Source organism: Eretmochelys imbricata, chromosome 7, assembly GCF_965152235.1.
Source record: "Eretmochelys imbricata isolate rEreImb1 chromosome 7, rEreImb1.hap1, whole genome shotgun sequence".
NCBI lineage: Eukaryota > Metazoa > Chordata > Testudines > Cheloniidae > Eretmochelys > Eretmochelys imbricata.
In genome coordinates, this window is record NC_135578.1 from 78,308,647 (window position 1) to 78,321,863 (window position 13,217).

Genomic DNA, 13,217 nt, shown 5'->3' on the forward strand with positions numbered 1-13,217 from the left:
GAAGAGTATGGAAATTCCTGTATTCCTATGATATTAATAGTCACTTACCGTACGCACTGCATAATCTGGGTCCCAAATCTGGACGTACAAAAAACCCTGGTAAATGGGAAGCCAAGTTCAATTTTCCTTCTGGGTTACAATATTCTGGCAGTGGTAAACTTTTTAATAAGTCTTCATACCTAGAGAACAAAAGAACGAAGAATGTAATTGGATGCATATTATTTCTGACACACAAATAAAATCATCATAATGAATTTATGAATTTTAAATAAAGAAATACCTTGCAGGCATCATAGCCTTGAAGTCTTCACCAGAGGGCCAGTCTTTCAGTTTTAATATAACTGTTTCCCCACCTTTTATTTTTTGCCGTTCTGTAAACAATATACAAATTATTCAAAACTACACACATTTTAGGCTTTTTCTTTATACTGAACAGGTCGATACAACTGAACTTTCACTGCTCCATTCTGATCTCAGATATACACTGTATATTGTACCATATCTTTGAAAATTAATGCATGTGCTAAGCAACTAATTTTACAAGCTCTAAGATAAGACACATTTAAATAGCTGAGCTCAAAATTGGACATTTAATTTACTTTAAAATTCATAGAGTGATACAGAAAATATTATGGCATATACTGTATCTATGCCATCCTGCAAATGTACAAAATGCAAAGCCTCTGTACTCTCTAAACAGATTGGCTAAAATTTTTGTTTGAATTAAACATCTTCAAAACCTCAAAATCCATGGTTAAAGAGTATCCTTTGTTTGCCGCATATGTGGCTACAGTATTTATGATTATTGGAATAATATACTTGAAATAACATACTTGCAACTTCTTCAAAACCATCCCAGAATTCCTTGACATTGGTGTTTGAAATAATGCTGTCTTTGCAGTTTAGCAGATCAGCTTTGTGGTCTCCAAAATCTAGGCTAATTGACTCTGCCTTCCACAAGTTGATGTTCATCTTCTTGTGCACTCCAGACACTAATACAGGCTTAAAAATAAATAAAGGAAATGGTAAAAGTCTAATACAAACTGCATTTCAAGATGGTGCATTTTCAATTAAGCCAGAGCAAATAAATACATTCTAGTCTTGGGGTGAAGTCTTGGCCCCCTGAAGTCAATGGCAAAACTGCCATTGACTTCAATATGATCAGGATTTCATTGAGAATTTTTCTGTTGCCTAATCTTCAACACAATTTAGGAGAATCCTTCTTATTTATTAATAGTAATTACAGAATTTGAATCAAATATCTACACTGACACTGAGAAAACTATTTGTGATGTGCCTTACAAACTTCTGAGCACAGTAATAAAATCTATTAAAAATATACCTTTCAATATGGGGAAAGGGCCAATATATGCTACATACCGATCCTACTAATTCACTCTCCAAAAGTTCAGATATCTGAGCAGTCAGATATTAAACAGTGAAATAGAACAAGCACAAGACTAAGAATTCATGTTCTGTAATAAAAGGTTCAATTATTTAAAATATATAAAACTTGTTGGGTACAGCGTCACACTTTCAGTTATCCTCAGCGCACATCACAATTCTTCTTCTCAAAGTGTCTGCGTTGTAACCGTTGTTAGAGAACGTTTTTTTCTAGTATCAGTGTAGATATTTGATTCAAAAACTGTAATTACTAATGAACTGAGAAAAAAACAGTTACCTACCTTCAAGATGCATTGCTCACGTCCATTCCATTTTAGGAGTGCGCGTGCCCACGTGCACAGTTGTCAGAGATTTCTGCTTTAGTGTAGGGCCGCCTGTGCCGTCCTCTGGAGCCATGCTCCCACGCGGCGGTACATCAGGCGCTGCCTGCCCTGGCCCTCTCTGTTCCTTCTTGCCGACAACTCCGACAGGGGTAAGAGGGTGGGAAATGGAATGGACATGAGCAACACATGTTGAAGAACAACAGTTATGAAAAGGTAGGAAACCGTTTTTCTTCAAGTGCTTGCTCATGTTGATTCCATTTTAGGTAACTTACAAGCAGTATGCACAGAGGTGGGCCTGGAGTTCACAGCTTAGTGGCTTGCAGTACTGCCCTACTGAAGCCAGCACCATCCTGGGCCTGCTGGGTCAGTGCATAGTGGGATATAAAGGTATGGACAGACGACCAAGGGACCACTCTACAGATGTCCTGAATAGGCACATGGGCCAGAAAGGCTGCTGAAGAGTCTTGTGCCCTGGTAGAGTGAGCGGTGACGACTGCCGGGGGTGGCACCTTAGCTTTGTCATAGCAGAAGTGAATGCAGGCAGTGATCCAAAGAGGAAATTCCTTGAGTGGATATAGGGCAACCTTTCATCCTGTCGACCACAGCAACAAAAAACTGCGTCGACTTACAGAATGGCTTCATCCTGTCAATGTAGAAGGGCAGAGTCCTCCTGATGTGTAGGGCATGTAGCCTACGCTCCTCCTCTGACTTACTGGTCTTCTTTCCGAAGCCGCACAAGTAAATGTCCTGGCTTGAATGAAACTGAGAGACTACCTAGGGAAGAAAAGCCGAGTGTGGCCTTAGCTGGACCTTGTCCTTGTAGAAGACCGTGTACGGTGGCTCTGAGGTGAGCGCCCCAATCTTGGATACTCGGTGGGCCGACGTCACTGTGACCAGGAATGCTACCTTCCAAGACAGGAGACGGCGAGAGCAGGAAGCCAGAGGCTCGAAGGGAGGACCCGTGAGCTGCCACAGCACCAGATTCAAATCCCACTGTGGGACAGGGTCCCTGACTTGCAGGTGGAGGCACTCTCGGCCCTTAAGGAATCTGGCTGTGATATCCTGAGCAAAAACTGATCTGCCCTTGAACAGCAGGTGGAAGGCGGAGATGGCCACTAGGTGGACCTTGACTGATGAGAGGGACAAGCTTTGGAGCTTGAGATGCAGGAGGCAGTCAAGAATAAGTTGCAGGCAGCCTGCTCAGGAAGAACACCTTTGTCTGCAATCCAGCAAGTGAACAGCTTCTACGTGACCAGGTAGGTCGCTCTGGTGGAGGGCTTCTTACTTCCCAACAGGATGCGCTGAACCCCATGCAGCAGCCAGGCCATCAGATGTAACGCAGCCAGGTTGGGGAGCAAAAGACTGCCATGGTTCTGGGACAACAGGTCCAACCTGAGTGGTAGCTGGAACGGAGTTGCCACTGAAAGGTCCAGCAGACTGCTTAACCAGTGTTGGCACGGCCGTGCCGGTGCTATGAGGATGACCCTGATGACCCTCATCCTGTCCTGTTTGATCCTTGTGAAGACCCTGGCCAGCAACGGCACTGGAGGGAAGGTGTCCATCAAAGGCCCCGACTACAGAAGCAGAAAGGCGTCCGACAAGCATTCTCCGTCCATACCCCCAATCGAGCAGAAGACGTGGCATTTCCTGTTCTGCCTGGACGCGAACAGGTCCACCCATGGGAGTTCCCCACCTGCGGAAGTTGGAACTGACCAACTCCGGATGAAGGGACCATTTATGGTGAGACAAGAATGTCCTGCTGAGGTGATCTGCCAAAGTGTTCTTGGTCCCTGGAAGGTGAGCGGCCACAAGATGGATGTTGTGCTGCAGACAGACGTCCCAGAGCCAGAGGGCTTCCTGACAGAGGGCAGATGACCTAGCTCTGCCTACCTGTTGATATTCAAGACCGTAGCCGTATTGTCCGTCAGGACCTGCACCACCCTGTCTTGAATCTGAGGTAGAAAGGCTTGGCAGGCTAGTCGAACTGCCATGAGTTCCCTGACATTGGGGACGTAGACCAACGCTAGCCCTGCCTGAAGGGGTTTGAGGCAAAGATGTGTGCTGGACCACATAAGTACATGCTGCCATGTGGCCCAACAGTCTCAGGCACATGTGAGCAGTGGTGAGCGGGTGGGTCCGCAGGCCCGCAATGAGGTCTGCCATGGCCTGGAACCGAGTCTCAGGGAGGAAGGTCCTGGCCCGAGTGGAGTCAAGGACCGCTCCAATGAATTCTATGCATTGTACCGGGGTTAAGATTGACTTTTTCTCATTTGTTATCAACACCAGATTGCAACAGGTGGAACATACCAGATCGTGATGCCTCCGCACCTGATCTGGGGACCGGCTGCTTATCAGTCATCAAGGTAGGGGTAATATTTGGACTCCTCGACATCTCAGGTAAGCGGCCACTGGCGCTACACACTTTGTGAACACTCTTGGGGTCGACAAGAGACCAAAGGGCATTGCCATGAACTGGAAATGGCACTGGCCCAACGTGAAGAGGAAGAAGTGTCAGTGCCCCAGGAAGATGGACATATGGAAGTATGCATCCTTTAAATCGAGGGTGACGTACCAATCTCCTGGATCCAGGGAGGGAATGATGGAGGCTAGAGAGACCAAGCAAAACTTCAACTTCTTGAAGGACTTGTTGAGGCGACGCAGGTCTAGGATGAGTCTGAGGCCCCTCTTTGCCTTCGGAATTAGGAAGTAACGGGAGTAAAATCCTCTGCCTTCCATGTTCCGAGAAACCTTTTCCACTGGCTCAAGGTGCAGGAATTTTCAGCCTCCTGAACGAGGAGTTGCTCAGGAATCAGCCTGCAGCCTGACAAAACTGTATCGAGCACCCAGTGGTCCGAAGTGACATGGGACCAGGCCAACCGGAAAGGACAGAGGCAGTTGAGGAAAGGGAGGGTTGGATCCAGTACTGTCCCTTAGTGCATCCTCAAAATGACTGCTTTTGGCCTCTCTAACTTCTGGGAGGGTCAGGTTGGGCAGCCAGGTGGGAAGAGGACGGGTAGTGTCTCTTACGCCCCTTATCCTTGTCCTTCCTCATGCAGGAGCCAAACCTGAGAGCCCCACAGGACCTACAATGCGACTGAGGAGGCAGCGGCAGAGGTCAGAACGGCTTCCTGACTGGCTGAGGGGCGTGCAAGCCCAGGGAGTGGAAGGTGGCTTGGGAGTCCTTGAGTCCATGGAACCTACAGTCAGTCAGCTCAGAGAAGAGCCCCAAACTTTCAAATGTGAGGTCCTGGATCGTGGTCTGCATCTCCTGGGACAGCTCAGAAGCCTGCAATCAGGAGTTGCGTCTCATGGCCACTGCCGATGTGACCACCCTGGCAGCTGAATCCATTCACATCCCATCTGGAGGACTCCCCGGACCATCGCCATGCCTTCACTCACCAACTCAGCGAACTCTTGGGCACGGTCCTGTGGGAGAGCCTCTTCCACCTTATTAAGAAAGTCCCATAGATTAAAGTTATAACCTCCCAGCAGGGCCTGTTGGTTAGAGACCCTAAAGTGTAAGCTGGCCATCCGATAAACTTTCCTGACAAACAGGTCTGCTTCTTCTGCCACTTCCTTGGCACCAGCGAGGGGGGGTGCTGCTGGGCCGAGTCTGGTGCTGGCAGCGCACTGTGCACCAAAGCTGATGTACTGGGCATGGGATCCAGTGGAGGACTCCAACGCGGGGTGAAGAGCAGACTCCATTAGGAGGGACTCAAGCGGATATCCTGCTCCTTTTGGGTGCGAGGGCGAAAGTTCTTGCAAATACAACATGTCTTTTCTGTGGCTTTCTCCAAGACACTTGAGACAACTGTCATGGGGATCACTTATCGGCATCGGTCTGCTGCATGACTTGAAGCTGGGAGAGCGGGGCATGCTCTGCTTGGGGCAAAGTCCCAACCAGGACTCTACTAACTTAACATTATGACTAACCACTATGAACTATATACAACAACGAACAGAATGAAGTCTATGACGAAAAACCGCTACTGCTCTTGCGATGCAAGACAAGGCACTCCAACCAACCATCACGGGTGGTAAGAAGGAACTGAGAGGGTGCAGGGCTGGCGGCGCCTGATATAACACCGCATGGGAGCGCCACTGCAGAGGGTGCTACAGCCAGCCCGACAGATACCGCTAAGGCAAAAATCTCCAACAACTATGCACGTGGGTGTGTGCACACTTAAAATGGAACTGACATGAGCAAGCACTCAAAGAACACCACACAATACTGATGAGCTCAAGTCATTCTAAAGTTTTTTGCTTACACATTTAGTGCTTCTTAGCATATGTATTTACATTTTCTGCTTATACAACCCCAGAAGCTAGTAAATGTGGCAGACCAGTGAGACAAACTTCAGTTTTGACTGATGCAACAAAACCAACAAAAGGAACACAATACTTAAATTTGTTAAATAACCTATCAAATAAATTTGGCTGGTCTCTAATGATAAGAAATTTTCCCCAGTGCATGGGGAGTGTTATCACTCAGTTCTTCTAGATTTTGAGTTTTCAATATTTCAATATTTGAGTTTTCAAAATTTAAGTTTCCATTTCAATAAAAATTGCATTTCCAACCCTTACTGTTGTGAAAAACCATTTCAAACATGAACACATGTAGTTCTGTCCAAAGTCGTAACTGTGCTTTTCTTTCCTTTAAACCATCTCACTTTCTAATCTCAATCCATCCAGATTATTTTCATTCCCCCATCCCAGTTTCTTCTGTAACTGCAAATGCCTGTTAGTAACATATTCAGTTAGGGTGGCTAATTTAATTCCATCTTCTATTATTATTATAATTATGAAGAGTAGCTTGTTTAATATGCTGTTTCTCTCCCACAGCACCACCTGCCAAGTAAAATCTGATTTTTCTTCCTATTATCTAATTTTAGGAAAAACTTAATAAATTAAAACTGTAACTTTGGACTACTTTTAACCCATATTTCTCTACACTGGTGTAAATAAGAAGAAGTCTAGAATTTCTCCAGTTACCTCACATCATTTGAACAGTCTGCATCACTGGATCCAAATAATCCATGAATATACTTTCTAATCTTTGTGGGAAAAAAACCTCAAGTAATTATGTTTTTATTTTAAACTCTACTTTCAGTACACATATATTCTGTATTTGCCAAGGGTGAACAAAAGATGTGCATTCAGACTTCTTTCAGTTGTCTTTATATCTTTAGCTGTTAAATTTATTTCTAATTCCCTACTTTTACAAAAAAAAAAAAATAATCTACCTGGTGTGGCACCTGCGGAGTTGAGGTTAAATTCTAAAAGTCATGCTATTGAATTAGTGGGAGTTTGTGTTGGGGATGGAGGGAGAAACTACTGCTGATGGTGAAAATACCTGTTCACTTTACTGACTAATTAGGTTGTACTCCTGTTAGCCCTGCTAACCTAATACAGCTGAAAGTTTGAATTACCATCATTTTACTTGTAAACTGAGCAGAATGGATCTGAAAGTCTCAGACACACAAACATGGAACCTATACCTAGAGCCACTTTTCATAATAGAACTGCACTTCGATATGTACCTTTCCTTGTTTCCAGCACTCTTTAAAGAGCTTCCAGTTGCTGCTGTTTTTATGATCTTTGAGCCACAAAATATGCTTATCACAGATCCATGAATGTGGAATACCGCTGTAGAATTTACTGCAATCATCCAGAATAGATTTTTGACCATCTTTTGGCCCATCCTTCAGTTCAGATTTTACATTTATCTTTGGTGGTCTATTTGGTGGAATCTTGTTTTCTACAACTGAAGCAATTATGTCATCAAGAATGTTTGGCATAGTCCTTCCACCTTTGCCACCCTTGTAGAAAAACAAAAATAGTTTACTAGGAAATTTTAGATTTACCTTCTTCAACAGAATGTCAGAAATATTAAATATAAATAAAAACTACATACTAATATATTGCACCCACAGAAAAGTTTACTGAAATAATCATCTGGAATCAGGGAACTGCAGTTAAAATGACAATGAATATATTCAACTCTCTTTAAATTACTAAGTCAATGTTTAATCTAAATCAATGTCCAAATTATTTACAATATGTATCAATCATCACTAAACATGCAAGTTACCTTTCTTTCAGGGAAGCTTTAGTGATGTTTACTTACATATTTAATTATAAATTAACATTCAAAGCTAGAGTCATTAGGCTGTTTTAACTAAAATGTACCAAAGCAAGTTGTGTGAATTTTCAAAACCCCATGCATTATGGAAATACACTCACTGTTGTGCCTGTAGAGTAAACTGGAGCAAAAGCAATGCCAGCATCTGTAGAGCCCAGACGCAGTTTGCCAGCTGTTGTAGTCAGTAGGTCTCGTAAGGTTGAGCCCTGTTCGTTGTTCTGGGACACAGGAGGAGATGTTTTACAATTTAGAGACTCTGAACTCTCTTGGTCTCTCTCTTCTTTAGTATGTTTTCCAGGAAGACATTCTTTATTTTCTAAAATAAAAAATACTTTTGATACATGATTGTGTCATGATGCAGAAATTCGAACACTGGCATCCTGCATTTTATAGTGGTGGTAATATACTGTAGCACTAGTGCTTTATTCACCTGAAAACACACCAGAGGATGAATTAGATCCTTCAAAATGCAGTCAAACAGTGTACCATGAAAAGGCCTTCCTCAACATCTCAGACATGTAGCTGAGTGTGCACCTGTCACAAATGAGAGATGCTGTAGCTGAGAGAGGCTGGGAAACACTAACACATTACATATGCATTCCACTAGTGGCTTCTCTGTTATATTCAACAAATAATTGGTAACTAGTTTTGATGCCCCTAGAAGGCAGCACTGAGTTTATAAGATTAGGAAATATGACATTTTAATTATTTATGACACAAATGAAACCCAATGTGGAATTTTTTTTTATAGTGAGTTCAGCACAAATTCCTGGAGCACCCAAAACCACGCACTTAACATTAGTATGTCTAATATTTACCTTTCTTTTCCTCTCTGGCTTTTTGCTCTGCTAGATCAGCTAACCAATGCAGTGGAGACTGGGATTCTGGTGGAGTTAACTTGCTGTCTGCACTTACATCACTCCCTGGACTTGTATTGCCATTTGTCTCAGACTTTTGAGGGGTATTCGGCTGCTGAGACTCAGGCATGCACAGAGAAATTTTATTACTGTGATTAAGGACATTCTGTAAAACCTATAGAGGAGAACAATTTTATTTTTAAATATAGTATTTTAATATGAGCAAAACAGTAGCAACGATGGTAATTTGCTAATATATTAATTACACAGAACAGAATTATATAAAATTCATGAAAAAGTTGATTTATTGATATTATTCAAATATTTTTTAAAAAAAATCAACAAATATCAACATGTCTAAACACTAAACTCCGAACTTAAAAATACTATAGACTCACCTGAGAGACACCATTCATTGCAGGGAACTTCCCAGTTTGTATGCTCTGTTTGCTGGTACACTGACAATAGGACTTAATCTCAAATTTCTCTCTAAGACTATGCATGGCATCTAGAAGATCTGTCAGAACTATAAGTTAAAGTAGGAATAAAGAAAACCATTAACAGTTCTTTCATGAACAACGTAAATTTATTTTGTGATCCTCTTTACAAAAGTGTGATGGTATTATAAAACTATTTATATTCCATACTAAAAGCTCAAAAGATTCTTAAGCACTCACAAACAAAGAAACAACAAAGTGAAGATTGTCCTCTTAGTCTTAACTCTGTCTCCTGTACAAGCTTTAAGATATATCTTTAATTATATAATCACATACTATTTTTCTGCAAGATTCCCACTTGGTTCTGTGCGGAGACATGTCTTCACAAAGAAACGTGATGCTCACCCCTTCCTGGTTGCTACAGTCAACTCTTATCAACATCCCAAACTGGCATCTCTGCTGCAGGAGAACCTGTTCGAGACCCACATGGAGGCCCCAGCCCCCAGCAAGGTCTTCTACCAGCTGATTGTCACCCAGAAAGAGGTGGGTGAACGAGGGAGGGTTAATGGTAAGACTACTTATCAGTTAACTATATAACCATTAATATTTTACACCCCTATTTAAAACACTACATTATAATGCATATGCATAAGGGGACAGAACTGAGAATATGTAGGCAGTCGTAATGTTGGCATTTTCTGAGATGAGTGCTTCACCTGGCAACTTAAATATTTTGAACCAAATTTTGGTATGGCATGTGTGTGTTTGAGAGTTAGATATCTAAATCTGTGAAGTATGCTTGGATGCCCTAACTTCCCCCTGAAATAATACCAAGCAACAACCATAAAATTATATTTATTATGTGTTTGTTGTCCCATTTAGAATGATTTTACTTGAACTGTTTAAAGACACATTTGATTTTTAATTTTTTCTCCTTATGGTATCACTGAAGGGCAGAGTTAAGGTTCTTCAGGTGCCCCAACTGTATTAGGAATTCCATTAGGTATTTATTTTAATTGAAAGTCTGAATTTTTGGGGTTTACAATGCTTGTTTGGGGGATAATTGAAACATTCTTTTAGTTCTTTTTACCCTAAATTATACATTCATACTTTCAACCTAAACTGCACCACAATAGTTACACTATCTGAGAATTTTCTACTTTTAAAAAAGTTTATTAATAATTTCACTCATGAACAACAAATAAGAACCCCAAAAAGAATGTTACCATGTAATGTTTCTATTATTGGAAAGCATATAATATCAACATGATTTTTTTTTAAATTTTAACTTTTATGGTCAGATTTACTAGTACATTCTGACTGCTTTAGACAACTCTGGAGCAGTGTAAACCCGGCAATGTGTAAACCCTACTTTCCCCCCATCCCCGACCCCCTGTCCCCTATATTTCCCTGCATACGCATCCACCAATTCTCACCTCCATGTTTCTCTGCACCTCTCCTACTCTGTCCTCCCCATTTATTTGGTGAGGATATATTGTGCTACAGGTAGCTTTGAAAAGTAATTTCAGAAATTACTAGAACTTCTATTTAAAATTAATGCAGTCTTTCCACACAGAAAGAAATTATGAATAAATTGTTTTTATGTGATCGTACCAGAGCCTGGAATAATCTGAGTTGGCATCAAATGCTTGTGATCATGAGGCTGTCCTTTCACACATTTCATCCAAGCATATAATTCTTTATCTGTAAAACAACAACATTCCCAGTTATTTTATTTCACTTGTGGCTTTATTACTTAAATCATATCATTCACAGATATTCCCAATCCATTGTTTAGAAGCCTCCACATCTACACTCCTCTGCGGTTCTATACTGGTATTTTGTATGACAAACATTTTGTTTGCAACAGTTTGACAGAAAAGACAATCAGAATGGAGTTTTAATGAAAATAGAAGCAAAGACAGTAGCATCCACAACACAGATCCTTGTCCAAGTTTCAAAGCTTATTCATTTTATTATATTTAAATCTGTTATTTTTGCCTGAGTAAAAATCCATCATACAGTTGCCATTTAGGCAGTTAAAGTTATCTCACTGAACAATTCTAACATAGTCTAGAGGGACGAGTAGAGAAGAGCTTGTATTGTCAATACGTCTACTGTTAACAGTAGCACATACAGGCCCTACTGATGGGGGCCCCTTTTAGCTAGGCACTGTACAAACACATATGAAGTCAAAGACAAAGAGTGAAAGAAGAAAAAAAGCCAAGTCAGGGAAGTGACTTGACACTGATCTGCTGCGTTATCTTGGGCTGAGATGGGAATGGAACCCAGTCCGGTCTTCCATCTACTGTACCATGCTACCTATCTTTAATGGATGCAATCTTCAAATCTATTTTAAATTTTGCTCAGCTGTAGCAATGTATGTTGTATGCCCCAAATAGGCAGGCTAAGAGACATGTTCAGCACATTTAAAGCATATTTTCCTTACATTATAAAATTTATAATGCACCAAATACCTCTCTTTTCCTGGATCTTAAAAATATTAAGCATATACCCTTACAAGTGAAAGAATTTTGTAAGTCACTTTATAGTACAACTTTAAAGTATACAATTTTAAAACAATCATGTAGATATCATATACCAAGAACAAAATATGACTATCATATAACATATAACCCAAAACATTTACTCAAATTTTATCATTTGCATATTACATGTAAATTTTATAACTAACCTTTCAAAGAATGCATAAAAACTAGAATTAGGGAAAGCCTTCCCCTAGTGATATCTAGCAAAATTTGTATATCAGTTCTAGCCTGCACCCCAATCCCCCAATGAGCTCTGTGTGGGTGGACAGGTACACAGAGCCCCAATGAAGTCAACAGAGCATCCCATGGGGCTAGGGGGCTGTGCTGAGCTAATTACAGAACTGGAGGTTATTCCTGGTCATAGTACAATACTCAAGTATTATGCCTAAAGTGCCTGACAGCAAACCTAAAAATAGAACTAAATCATCTCTTTTATTTTATATAGCTCTAAGTGTAAAGACAGCTTCATAATTGTGTATTTTCATAGTCTTTAATTTTGCACACGTTTAATAGATATTGTACAACAGAACAATTACTCATAAGTTGTAGAACTAGTAAATGTTCAAACAGTGTTCTCAAAAAATAAAATGCTGACAGACATAGCACATTTTGGACAATTCTAAAAATAAAATTTATGTTTGGTTATGCAGGCTGTAGACCATGCTTTGCTCTCAGAGCCAGGAATACAACCCAGGAACCTGGATACCTAACATTCCAGTGTCATCTCCCAAATAGTTGCATAATCCCCTGGCAAACAGCGTGTCATATCTCCCTTTACAAGATCGTCCACATAAAAGACAACTGCCTGTTTCAATCACAAATTACTCCTATAACTAAATCAGAAGAGGTCTGAGCTGCGGAACTGACTGTTGTGGGTTCAAACCCTGTATATACACATACATACACACACAGACAGAGCCCCCTTTTAAATTAGTGTGGAATAACTGCAATCGTTGAAATGATTTTTATAGCAAAACATTGTACAGTACTTAGAAGTGAATTTGGATGTTGTGTTAATATTTGATTTATTGTTGTATTTTTAGTGTTTGTATTTTGATTAATGGGAGGTCAAGAACTGCATGGGCCATGGAAACTGAACTACCAGTTACATTTAGAGGAAGTCTCCCCTTCATAACCAGACTTAGGAATGTTGTGAGGGTCGTGCTGTGGATAAAACAGGACTTCTCACTAGGGCTGTCCAGCCAACTGGTTAAATGCAAGTCATTTGCAAAAATGCAACTAAGCTAATTAAATATTTTTCATGCAATGTCATAATACTTGGCAACTATGCTTGATGGTGCCAGGAAAGACCTAAGAAATGGCGATGGGATGGACTTTTGTCTGTGCAGTGAAATGGAAAAAAACCCACTGACTTAAATAGAACATTTAAATCTCTGACATTTGTGGCAAGGCTGCCCAAAACCAACATACGTTCTCCATTACATTCAACAACTGTAAAAACAAGCAGTGGTTCCAGGAAAAATAACGTAATATGAAGTGGTATC

At 41.0% G+C, this 13,217-nt stretch overlaps 1 protein-coding gene across 5 annotated transcripts in view; it reads right to left on the reverse strand.

Moving 5' to 3' along the window:
* JMJD1C (jumonji domain containing 1C) overlaps positions 1 to 13,217 on the reverse strand; it is a 209,243-nt gene that overhangs the window by 30,666 nt on the left and 165,360 nt on the right. For all 5 annotated transcript variants that reach the window (XM_077821654.1, XM_077821652.1, XM_077821653.1 and 2 more), the window contains 8 exons: positions 10,778 to 10,867; positions 9,125 to 9,252; positions 8,688 to 8,901; positions 7,971 to 8,185; positions 7,268 to 7,546; positions 834 to 1,002; positions 281 to 371; positions 49 to 179 (listed from right to left, as the gene is read on the reverse strand). In XM_077821654.1, the coding sequence (XP_077677780.1) occupies positions 49 to 179; positions 281 to 371; positions 834 to 1,002; positions 7,268 to 7,546; positions 7,971 to 8,185; positions 8,688 to 8,901; positions 9,125 to 9,252; positions 10,778 to 10,867 (1,317 nt within the window). The remainder of the gene's footprint in view (positions 1 to 48; positions 180 to 280; positions 372 to 833; positions 1,003 to 7,267; positions 7,547 to 7,970; positions 8,186 to 8,687; positions 8,902 to 9,124; positions 9,253 to 10,777; positions 10,868 to 13,217) is intronic.